The sequence below is a fragment of the Haplochromis burtoni genome, unplaced genomic scaffold (assembly GCF_018398535.1).
Source record: "Haplochromis burtoni strain Fernald_Lab_line unplaced genomic scaffold, NCSU_Asbu1 Contig_23, whole genome shotgun sequence".
Classification (NCBI taxonomy): domain Eukaryota; kingdom Metazoa; phylum Chordata; class Actinopteri; order Cichliformes; family Cichlidae; genus Haplochromis; species Haplochromis burtoni.
The window spans coordinates 1,782,118-1,794,442 of NW_024582384.1; the positions used below are offsets into that span (position 1 = coordinate 1,782,118).

The following is a 12,325-nucleotide window of genomic DNA, read 5'->3' on the forward strand; positions in this document are numbered from 1 at the left end:
AAAAGTATTGAGAAGACTGTTTCCGGTTTTGGCATGTTTCTTTCATAATAAAGGAGTGATTACCCTCCGCATGTCTAATGTCATTATATGAATTTAAATACTAACAATAAAAACGTATACCATCATTGTTTATATAGTTAAATTCATAGTTATTATAGTTATTGTTATTACAGTTACAGTTATTTCTGGTAAGTAATGTTTTTTAATCAAGTTTGTTCCGGTGATAGTTTGTTGCGAAATAGTGGCGCCGGAAGCCGTATTCTGTAAAGACGGGCTACGTTATAATTTACAAGGCGGGTCCTAGGAATTGTTTGTAGGGTACTGTGTCAACAAAGCTGGGGAAGAAACGGGCAGCTTGCAGATTTCGGATGATAGTTGATGTAAACATGGTGCAAATAAGACTAGAATAATGTGGTCGGCTACGTGATGAAAACGAAAGTAACCGCACAAAGAAACGGATACTGGAATTTGACAGATCTGGAAAGGCAATTAAAAATCTTTTGATATGGAACCTTTGTGATCATGAATCGACGGTGGCTGACTGGGCATGTCTCTCTCGAGTCGGCGTGAAAAATGAGTGTCGTCCGGGCGATTGGAAGCAGGGGTTTGCCGAAGGCCTTGATATGAACGTTCTGGTAAGAGTCACTTGCTTATTTAACCCATCCGATCGCTAATAATGTGTGCGGAGCTGCACTACCCTAACATTTCCTACATCTTATCCGCCTGTGCAGATGCTTCGCTGGCTTTGCCTGCTCACCCTGAGCCTCCCTCTGTTGTTTTGGGTTGGACATGTGATGATACGGGACGGCCCATCACCTGCTGCGGCTAGGAAGGGACTCGAGGGCTACAAGAGGATCAAGCCCGGCAGAATGGACCAGGTGAGACACAAGGAGGGTAGGGTTACACAAAAAAAAGCTTACAGAGGTCTGGTTCCGTTAGTTCATGGTGACCGTGAAAACTGATAGCCACTCATATTAATTATACAGTGCATTCCTTAACCTAAATAACAAAGGCATGCAACTGTCAGTCTCTGTTGATTGTATTTGTGTGTGTTAGGGTGAAAACCATTACTACAGATCTGTAGTATTTCTGTCAGACTGTGAATACATTTGCATTTCAACAAGACAAAAAGCTAGAGCGTACCACAAAAGAACAAAGGAGTGGCTTTGGAAAAAGTCTGTGAAAGTCCTGAGTTGCACATCCAGAGTCTACAGCTGAACCCAGTAAATAATATAATCAATTACGATTGTTCCCAGCAAGACATGTTTGACCTAAAATTCTGATTTCGTCTATTTTAATTAGCCCAACACAAAACCTTATGAAAGCACATTCTGTAATTACGATGGAATAACAGCTGAGCTATAACCATCCAATTACTGATTTATGTGCACAAACCACAGCCTAAAAAATTCTCATCTTTCCCCTTTTCTCTCCACAGATACTGGACATCAACTGTAGTCAGTGTGCCTTGGTCTCCAGCTCAGGTCAGATGCTCGGAGTTGGCGCCGGAGAGGAGATAGACAAAATCGGGTGTGTGATCCGGATGAATAACGCGCCCACTAAGGGGTTTGAGAAAGACGTTGGGAGGCGCACCACCGTTCGTGTTGTGTCTCACACCAGCGTTCCCCTGCTGGTAAAAAATGAGCAGTATTATTTCCAGCAGTCAGCAGAGACCACATATGTGTTTTGGGGTCCTGAAAGGAACATGAGGCAAGATGGCAAAGGACACATCTTCAATGCCCTCCTGAAAATGGCAAAAAAATATCCAAATGTCCGAATGTATGCTGTGACGAAAGACAAGATTGAGTACTGTGACGGGGTGTTTCAGAACGAAACGGGAAAAAACAGGTACGGTAGGAGTTTAACTCGTAAGTTGTACAAATAGAAAGTGTAGCCATTTACACACTGTATAACTTTGTTCTCTAATTCAAAATATTAAAGGTGAAAATATAATTTACCCATTTCAGCCTTAAATCAACTCAGTTAAATCTTGATACCTTACTTTAAAGGAAGTTATTGTGAATTCTTGTGTTCAAAGTTTAAGTTTTTCTTAAATGAATTACAGTTAGAATGTGAGGAAATAACTGCTATAACCTGAACTCCAAAAATGTGAGCGTCAGAGAGAGATCAATTGAAGCTGGGCTTGGGCTGGGTTCTATGTAATACCATTTTTTACCACAAGGGGGTGAAGCTACTCAGTGTTCCCATTGTTTAATCAGGTCAGTCATTTACTGAGGACGTTCTTTACACAATGACAGCCTGGCTACTGGCAAAACCTCTTGAGGAAATGAGGGTCTCTAAAAAGAAATACAGTGGAGGAAATAAAAATAAGTAATCCAGTGTGGGATTTGTGTAAACATGGTGACCAACTACACAAAACATCTTACCGCTGTGTTTGCCAACAAGGGTTTCTCCACCAAGTACTAATTCATGTTTTGCTTAGTGATCAAATACAGTTCACTCCATAACATGCAAATCAATTTCTAACTTTAATGTTATGTGTTTTTCTTTCTGGATTTGTGGTTGATATTCTGTCTCTCTCCATCAAAATGAAACTACCATAAAAATAGAGGCTGTTCTCTTTCTTTTGGAAAATGAGCAAACCTACAAATTCAACAGGAAATTAAATAATTACTTCCCTCTTCTGTACAGTGTATAAACAGTTATGATCTAATGTGTAGATTATGACTGGTGCCAGTTGTAGGATTTATTTTTGAATTTGTAAGAATTTGCAAAACTTTTTTTGGAAGAACAAATATTCTGTGTTTCGCACTCAGAATGAAAACTGGGGCGTTTCTCAGCACTGGATTCTTCACAATGATTCTGGCCATAGAAATGTGCGACAGCATCCATGTTTATGGAATGATTGATGACGGCTACTGCAGGTGAGATTATGATCCATAATCAAGCTCCATCTTTTTTTTCTATGTGTGTATATATTCTATGTACATACAGTGGCTTATTACTATCTTTAGTGACCTACTGTTTCCCTCCTGTCAACAGCCGAGCCAATCACAGTGTTGTTCCCTACCATTATTATGAACAAAACAGAATCAATGAGTGCAAGATGTACAAGGTCCATGAGCACACCCAACGTGGAGGCCATCGCTTCATCACTGAGAAAGCCATCTATGCCAAATGGGCAGCACGCCACAGGATAGAGTTTAAACACCCCTCCTGGATCCTCTGAAGAATGAGATTAAGCTTTATTGGTAACAAATGATAATGGCCCCTCGGTATTGCAGAGATCAGTAGGACTACAAGAAAAAAACATATTAAAACACAACACCATAAATTAAAACCTGTCAATACCAAAGCTGCTTTTAGATTCTTTATAACTGTGCCTTGACTTTTGCTCTTTTCTGCACAGTTTTTTTTACTTCATGCTTCAATCTGGCCTGTGTAATATAAAGCTGCAATTATATACATTTCATTTGAGACAGAAAGTGCATTATAATTATATACACAGACTGTATATAAAAGATATACCTAGCTAAAAAAAGCTAATGTTCTTTAAAGGTGCTTCATTTCAAATGGCCAGCAGGGGGCGACCCATCTGGTTTCATCTGGTTTAATAGAAGTCTACACGAAAACAGCCCTTCAACCCTTGTTATGAGTTTGTGGTCTCAGTTTCAGGTTTTACTGAATATAACATGTTGATTTTATAAATTATATTCCTCAGAGTCAAAACAGACAGTAATTAGATTAAGCTTTACTTTGTGGTTTCTCATTAAGAACCTCACTAACCAATGGGTGTCATGATGACTATGCCATCATGGCCATCTTTTATATACAGCCTATAGTTATGTAGGGTCACAATTAGGTTAATGCTGCTTTTGAATCGATAACAAATTGTCAGAAAATAACTGGCACTTACTTTACCATCACAGAAATCTAAACACGCATAAGATAGTGGCATTTTAGCATTTTTGTATGAAAGATAACTTATTATAAGAAAGTCAACCACCAGAAAATCCAGCTGATTAGAACAAATAATGACTAATCCCTTCAGCTCTTCTATTATTGTTTTACACGCTCTTGGTCCATGATCGTGATCAAAAGATGACAATGCCGATTCAGCATTAAAGCACAGTTGAGGTAATAGTGTATTTATGGCCTCGGGACATTTTAAAAGGAAAGCTGTTTTCAGACAAGCCTTTGTGTTGCATTTCATTTGAACTTTTTCAACAAATAAGCATATTTGAGCAACTTGAAGTTGGTGTTTATTTCTGTAAAAACCTCTTGCTGTTATGCTGTAAGCTCTCTACTGAAAGCTTTATGCTTGCATTTGTTGCTAACACAGTAACTGTAACAATATGGGCGAGTTACAGTGTTAAAATGCTCGAAGTGGCAACATTTCATTGAATGTGCATTAACGTGTTCAGGTCTTTCTGTGGTGCCGTTGAACTTGTGATTCTGCAGTTTGCTGTTTTCACATCTGCTTTGGTGGCCACATACTCGCTCACACTCACGGAAACTGAAAAAACCCTTTAGGGTGTGTGACAAAATGTTACATTTGAATGAACAATTGTGAGCAAAGGAAGACTCATTGTCTTGTTTTAATACTGAATTTCATCTTTAAAGTTTTTTACCATTTATATTTTGCTGCCTGTTACTATTAAAAACATAGCACCGCCTTTTCAGTTGCATAATGCTTATTTGGTGGCTTATTACAGAGACTGCATCAGTATTTGCACTAGTGAGGAAGCGTTTTACTATGATGTGTACTTCAGACATGAAGTGTTTAAATTTACTTGTGTTTTAGCAGCCAAAGTCCATGTATATGGTAAAAGGAAAAAAAACAAAAACCTTTGAAGGCACAAACTTGAATGTAAACACTCATCACTGTGAGATAAGTGTTATCATGAATAAACCTGCTAAAGAACACTTTCTGTTTGTATGTGCGAGTTTGGATTTCAGAGTCTTGTTTACTTGAATATGTGCATCTGAATTCAGTTCAGTGCTTTGGACATTCTTTGTCTACCCTTGGTGCTTTCACCAATATCCGATTAGTCAGTGTGCGGATGTGAAAGATGATTGGCTCACTTCTGTTAGCTTTTGTTATTTTAAAATTGTATAAAATACCTCCATTTTGTTAATACAGGATTAAATAAAACATTACTTTTAAAGGGATGATAAAGTGCATAAATCCAAATGTGTTACTCATAGACTGCATGTCCTAAGTATATACTGTTGTTGTTTAAGTTTCCAGTATAACATACAGTGGGGCAAAAAAGTATTTAGTCAGCCACCGATTGTGCAAGTTCCCCCACTTAAAATGATGACAGAGGTCAGTAATTTGCACCAGAGGTACACTTCAACTGTGAGAGACAGAATGTGAAAAAAAAATCCATGAATTCACATGGTAGGATTTGTAAAGAATTTATTCGTAAATTAGGGTGGAAAATAAGTATTTGGTCACCTCAAACAAGGAAAATCTCTGGCTCTCACAGACCTGTAACGTCTTCTGTAAGAAGCTTTTCTGTCCCCCACTCGTTACCTGTATGAATGGCACCTGTTTGAACTCATCATCTGTATAAAAGACACCTGTCCACAGCCTCAAACAGTCAGACTCCAAACTCCGCCATGGCCAAGACCAAAGAGCTTTCGAAGGACACCAGGAAAAGTATTGTAGACCTGCACCAGACTGGGAAGAGTGAATCTACAATAGGCAAGCAGCTTGGTGTGAAAAAATCAACTGTGGGAGCAATCATCAGAAAATGGAAGACATACAAGACCACTGATAATCTCCCTCGATCTGGGGCTCCACGCAAGATCTCATCCCGTGGGGTCAAAATGATCATGAGAACGGTGAGCAAAGATCCCAGAACCACACGGGGGGACCTGGTGAATGACCTGCAGAGAGCTGGGACCAAAGTAACAAAGGTCACCATCAGTAACACACTACAACGGCAGGGAATCAAATCCCGCAGTGCCAGACGTGTTCCGCTGCTGAAGCCAGTGCATGTCCAGGCCCGTCTGAAGTTTGCCAGAGAGCACATGGATGATACAGCAGAGGATTGGGAGAATGTCATGTGGTCAGATGAAACCAAAGTAGAACTTTTTGGTATAAACTCAACTCGTCGTGTTTGGAGGAAGAAGAATACTGAGTTGCATCCCAAGAACACCATACCTACTGTGAAGCATGGGGGTGGAAACATCATGCTATGGGGCTGTTTTTCTGCCAAGGGGACAGGACGACTGATCCGTGTTAAGGACAGAATGAATGGGGCCATGTATCGTGAGATTTTGAGCCAAAACCTCCTTCCATCAGTGAGAACTTTGAAGATGAAACGAGGCTGGGTCTTCCAACATGACAATGATCCAAAACACACCGCCCGGGCAACAAAGGAGTGGCTCCGTAAGAAGCATTTGAAAGTCCTGGAGTGGCCTAGCCAGTCTCCAGACCTCAACCCCATAGAAAATCTGTGGGGGAGTTGAAAGTCCGTGTTGCTCGGCGACAGCCCCAAAACATCACTGCTCTCGAGAAGATCTGCATGGAGGAATGGGCCAAAATACCAGCTACTGTGTGTGCAAACCTGGTGAAGACCTATAGTAAACGTTTGACCTCTGTTATTGCCAACAAAGGTTATGTTACAAAGTATTGAGTTGTATTTTTGTTATTGACCAAATACTTATTTTCCACCCTGATTTACGAATAAATTCTTTACAAATCCTACCATGTGGATTCATGGATTTTTCTTTCACATTCTGTCTCTCACAGTTGAAGTGTACCTCTGGTGCAAATTACTGACCTCTGTCATCATTTTAGGTGGGGGAACTTGCACAATCGGTGGCTGACTAAATACTTTTTTGCCCCACTGTAGCATAGGGATTGTGGGGAACAGAAAATGTTTCAAAGAGGAGCCTTCTGTGTTAAACTGAAACTAAACTAAAGAAATGAAAAGTGAGGAAAGTGAGACTCTTCACTTGTGCCGAACTTTGTCACAGATTCAAAATTAGCTTAATAATCAGCACAAGAGGCAAAGGCCATTTAGTATTTCTCTCAGAGGGCAGTTGTGTCTGGCTGGAAATCAACTAATTTCGTGTCTAAATTTGTGTCACTTCATGCCATTATGCTCCCCCCAGAATTGAAAAAGTTATGAAGATTCATATAAAAATAAAAACCCAAAAAGAAACGCTAAACAAATTTGACACTCCACATAGATCACTTACCCATGAATCTCAATTTATAGTTTATTTTATGTTATTGTTATTTTGTCTTGGATTTGTGTTTTCAATTCATTTTACTTCATTAGTTCCCAGAGTAGAAGTAGTTATTTCAGTTCAGTTTTATTTATAAAGAATTTACTTTTAGTTTGGCTTTCATTAGTTTAATTTGTTAATTATTATTATTATAAGGCCTTTTGTTAGAGGTAAGATTTGGAAAATTTGGGACAGATATTACAATACATCTCATTACACTGCAAAGGCAGATGACTCACAATTATGCAGACATCCCAGGTCTGAATAAACACATGCAGCAAAGCTTCATCAGGTAGGTTTCAATGACAAATCTGATCTGAATCAGTGTTGGAGTGGGTGGACTCAGATTGTCTGTTTCAGAGGTGGGATTCCTCCTGTGTCTAGGTGGCCTCACTCACCTAGAGGCTGTCAGCAGTTACTCATCTCTGTACTATTGTCTGTTTTTTAAGGCTGAAGAACTCCCTCAGTTGATGTGAGATTGTTGTTTGCCTTTATTTAAAGCTCTGTGCTGTTGTGCCTCAGTTTAGATGCTTCCTTACCTGATTTCAGTTTCAAAATGTTTAACACATTAGTTTTAGATAATACTGGCAACCTGGGTTGTGTTCTCTACTTTCCTGTTAATCAACTGTCTTCACAAAGCTTTGTGTAGACTTTGTGCAATGCATATTATCTGTTACTTAATTTATGGAATATGGAGCGGCATTTAAAAGACTAAAACTTGGTGAAACTAAAATGAACTGAAAACAATAACAGAAACAGACATAAAATAAAACCTGATTACAAAGGACATATCTGTGACGATGTCAGGCTACATCCTGGAAACTACCGTAGCAACGTTTGTTTATGAGCTCCGGAGTCCGCAGCTGTGCTCACTGCTCTGCAGGCACACAGAGAGGACGGGGGCAATGACGTCAGAAAGTGGTGCAGGAAGATAGGCACGAGAGAAACGAGGGAGAGCGTTAACGGAGGCTAAACAGACCATGAAAAGGTAAAAAACCCGGACCATTACGGGCCCCCGTTAACCCATTATCACCCGTCAACTTCATTGATATGCTAGCACCGTTAGCCGGACGCTGCTCTTAAGAATAACCAGTAAAGAAAAGCGTAACCCCGCGGAAAGCGGCCGGTTGCGCATTTAAGATGGTGTTTTTGTATCAAAATGTGTAATATTTGGCTTTAACATTTGTCAGGTGTACCTAGCAGCTGTATGACGGCTGCTAGGTACACTAGCACATAGCCTGTAAATACTTACGTGTCTAAACATGCTATTAGACTAATTACAGCTAACTATAATATCACTACGAGTGGCGCCATTTAAATGAAGTGGGATGAATTTGTGTGCATGTCTATTTTAGTCTACCTTTTCCTGTTTAGGTATGATGACAGACAATTACAGTCCGTGTGCTGGAACTGATCAGGAAGCATGGGGCTCAGGCTGGGTGGCAAGGTAAGACCTTTAGAGGGTGTGGTGGCACCATACCTCTTGCCCTTAGTATCTTTGTTAGTACTGTTAAAAAGTGCAGGCACTTGTTGTGACTTTCGACTGATGGCTAGAAGGTTGCTGGTCATCAAGAGCATTTCTGTCCCTGGCACTTTTTGGCACAAAGACCTGAGAGATGCATATGGAGCTTCAGTTGACGGGAAACCATGAGCGGCAGCAGGGGTGGGAAACTTCCAGGCCTCAAGGGCCAGTGTCCTGCAGGTTTTAGATGTGTCCAACACAGCTGATTTAAATGGCTAAATTACCTCCTCAACATGTCTTGAGGTTGTCCAGAGGCCTGGTAATGATCTAATCATTTGATTCAGGTGTGTTGACACAGGGTGGTATCTAAAACCTGCAGGGCCCTTGAGGCCTGGAGTTGCCCACCCCTTTTCTACAGCCATCTGTGTAACACAGTGGTGGTTCTGTCATGGTTTGGGGCTGTTTTTCAGCCAGTGGAGTTTGGGATTTTAACAAAATTGATAAAAACTGATTAGTAATACAGAAAACTACGATCAGAGTGTGTTCGACGAAGCAGTACTATTTGTAAAGCATTTGATTGACTGTGGCTTCATTTTTATTAACGTGACAATGATCCCAATCACATTGACAGTGTAGTAAAAGCATACCTGGATAGAAAGAGGAAAAAAAACTCATAAGTGGTCAGTGGTATGTCACTCTGGGAGATGTGACATATGATAATGCTGCAATGATCAGCCGGTCGATCAGCCTGTCAGCCAGCAGCTTTATGATGATGATGCTGCAGCAGCTGGTGCTAAAAAGCAGTCACTTGTGGCTGTATGTGTTTTTCTTATCTAATATCTTTGTTTATATTAGTAAAAAGGATGTAGTCAACAGGATTTACGAAAGGGTTATACATGAAGCAAAGAGATGACCTGCTTTGGTAGTGCCTAAAGAGTTGAGAGGCATGCCTCAAGATGTTTGACATATTATAGTTCAGCAAGTGATTTCCGCCAGTTTTAATATTGGCGGCCATTTTTTGGGAAACAACCACTTTCTTGGCATGTCACAGGCCGCTATTTTCATGCTGTCAGTCAGCTGCATCATGCAGACACTCAGTGGTCAGCCGGTGGTGAGTAGCTCAGACAGTGAGCATGTTTGTTTTGAGGGTTAGCCTCATTAGCTGCTGCCTCTCCATTAACAGTTTGTTTGTACACAGGAAACAACTTTATGTCAGCTTTTGTCTCACTCTGCATGTATGCAAGTATGCCAGATGGGGCCACTAAAACATCTTTTTGTTACACTGTGTATGATTTAGGCCTACACTAAGTCACTCATAGCAAGAATCAGGGCCAGTTAGAGCTTGCCTTTTTGTGTATTAAAATCTAAAATAACGTGGTTGTGTGCAGTTTCACTTTTTTTTTTAAAACATTTAATTTTGCTGCTGCATTCTCACACACTGTGGTTTTCATGGTCCTTTCTTAATCCAATAAAAAGTAAAAGTATTGCCTCTAGTTTCCATGTTAGTAAATGTTTTTCTGTATATTGCACCATTGTGTTTTACTCTGCAGGGACAACAGAGCCACAAGATGGTGATCTTTGCTGCCATCCTCATTCTGATGACGCTCTTCATCCTGTACAGCTCCAACAATAACAGCAGCATCGATGCTGTCTACGCTTCTTTCCATGTGGCTACCAACCATGCCACCAAGACCACAGACCTGAGGAAATGGACAGGAAAAGACGGCTATGTGCCAGTTTATGGGAACAAAGTAGGTTGTGCACAAACACTCAAAGTTAAAGCTGGAACTATAAGTGAACTTTGAACCAGAAATCAATATAGAGCCAGTTTCCCGATTGGTAATGCGAGTGAAATTAATTTAGTTTTAGAGACTGACTGCGACACTCATTTGGATATATAATCTTGTGTTTTATTCTAAATACCTGTGAAGGTATGGAGACAAAATGGAGTGCATCAAATGCTGCTGAAGTAATTTACTAATATGTATTTTGGAAGAAGCTGTAACAGGATGTCATTAAACTGGGCCCAGCTCAGGCTGTCCTGTGAACACTATATCCAAGTTGAGTTTTATTTGTGCATAGGGGTGGCTTCCTGAACCAGCCAATAGTAAAGAAAAAATGTTGCTTTTTTCCTCTTCAGGAAAAAACTACATTGACTGGGATGTCAACCCAATCTGAAGTTAGAGACTTGGGATAAGGTGCACTGCCTCCAAATTGTCCCACTGCCAACCGTTATAATGTGATCAGAGCTAAAAACACCCGGAAACTCCCTGAAAGAAACCCTTATTGTTTTTTTCTTATACTGCATGTCAATAAAGTTTATTATTTTAATCAGGTAGCGAGAATCTGATATAGTGATAACCCTGCCTAATACACTGGGCTGTAGTTGTTAAGACTGGGCAGATACATGGACGTTATCATAGACTATGTGTGGCTAAACCCACACACATTTGCATGACCCGTGTTGCTGAAAACGTCTATATTAACTTATTATCATTGTTATGAGCATTGTCAGCTGGATTTAGCATTTAGTTTTAGTGTTTTTAGGTTTTTAAAAAAAAATTAAATCAGCACTTAAACTGGTAAAATATAGACACCACACCACTGTTGCGGACAGCTATTGTTTTAATATGTTATCTTAAAAAGCTCCATCTTGTGCTTCTTTTCAGAGTATGACCATGCACTGTCATGAGTGTGCACTGGTGACGAGCTCCAGCCACGTCTTGGGTAGTCGAGCGGGAGACGAGATTGACCGCACCGAATGTGTGATCCGCATGAACGACGCCCCTACGACGGGGTATGAATCTGACGTCGGGAACCGGACCACTCTGAGGGTGGTAGCCCACTCCAGTGTGTTCAGGGTGGTCCGGAGACCTAATGAATTCCTACGACATACAGACAGCCACCCAGTGATCATTTTCTGGGGACCCCCAAACAAGATTGGGAAAGATGCCAAAGGAACCCTGTACAGATTGATCCAGAGAGTCAGCATGACCTACAGAGACTTCTCTTGTTTCACTGTCACACCGAGCAAAATGCGCAGATTTGACAGCCTGTTCCAAAGAGAGACAGGACGTGACCGGTGAGTGTTAAGGGTGGTTATAAAATGTTTTGATAAATGTAACCAAACGATATTTTCCTATATGTTTATTTTTTCTTCTCAGACAAAAATCTCACTCGTGGTTGAGCACAGGTTGGTTCACAATGGTCATAGCCATTGAAATATGTGATAATATCAAAGTATATGGGATGGTTCCACCCAATCACTGTGGGTAAGTATAACTTTTGACTTCAACCCATTACAGGGAATTTAAACCAGTTAACCAATAAAGAAATCAATCTGTTTTTCCAGAAGAAAATCTGGATCCAAGAAGATGCCATACCACTACTACAAGCCCAGGGGCGGTGATGAATGTGTAACATACATCCAGCACGAGAGTAGCCGAAGAGGAAACCACCATCGCTTTATTACAGAGAAACAGGTGTTTGCACGCTGGGGAAAGCAGTACAACATCAGCTTCACTCATCCCAAATGGTAAAAAGCACTTTTCTGAAGACTTTTCTCTGGAGTTAACAGGTGCACAAATGAGCTTTATCGGTTTGATTTCATTGGAACTTCCCCCTGGATGAGACCTCTTTAAAAAAACCAAAAAAAAA

At 40.4% G+C, this 12,325-nt stretch overlaps 2 protein-coding genes across 3 annotated transcripts; both read left to right on the forward strand.

Annotated features, from left to right (window-relative positions):
* Window positions 1-284: 284 nt before the first annotated feature.
* st6galnac4 (ST6 (alpha-N-acetyl-neuraminyl-2,3-beta-galactosyl-1,3)-N-acetylgalactosaminide alpha-2,6-sialyltransferase 4) lies at window positions 285-4,887 on the forward strand. Its single transcript, XM_005917243.3, has 5 exons — window positions 285-635; window positions 732-878; window positions 1,439-1,848; window positions 2,778-2,885; window positions 3,004-4,887. Exons 1-5 carry the CDS (start codon window positions 624-626, stop codon window positions 3,188-3,190), a joined length of 864 nt encoding a protein of 287 aa, XP_005917305.1. The 5' UTR covers window positions 285-623; the 3' UTR covers window positions 3,191-4,887.
* Window positions 4,888-8,016: 3,129 nt separating this feature from the next.
* Window positions 8,017-12,325, forward strand: st6galnac6 (ST6 (alpha-N-acetyl-neuraminyl-2,3-beta-galactosyl-1,3)-N-acetylgalactosaminide alpha-2,6-sialyltransferase 6; the record flags this gene model as incomplete). Of its 2 annotated transcripts, none has more annotated exon segments than XM_042218785.1 (6): window positions 8,017-8,194; window positions 8,562-8,653; window positions 10,219-10,419; window positions 11,338-11,750; window positions 11,833-11,940; window positions 12,021-12,325. In XM_042218785.1, coding segments are annotated over 5 exon segments (933 nt in total). In that variant the 5' UTR covers window positions 8,017-8,194; window positions 8,562-8,629.

Coding starts and splice junctions, on each gene's coding strand:
- st6galnac4 (XM_005917243.3), top strand. Junction 879..1,438: donor AGCCCGGCAGAATGGACCAG/GTGAGACACAAG, acceptor TTCTCTCCACAG/ATACTGGACATCAACTGTAG. Junction 2,886..3,003: donor ATTGATGACGGCTACTGCAG/GTGAGATTATGA, acceptor TCCTGTCAACAG/CCGAGCCAATCACAGTGTTG.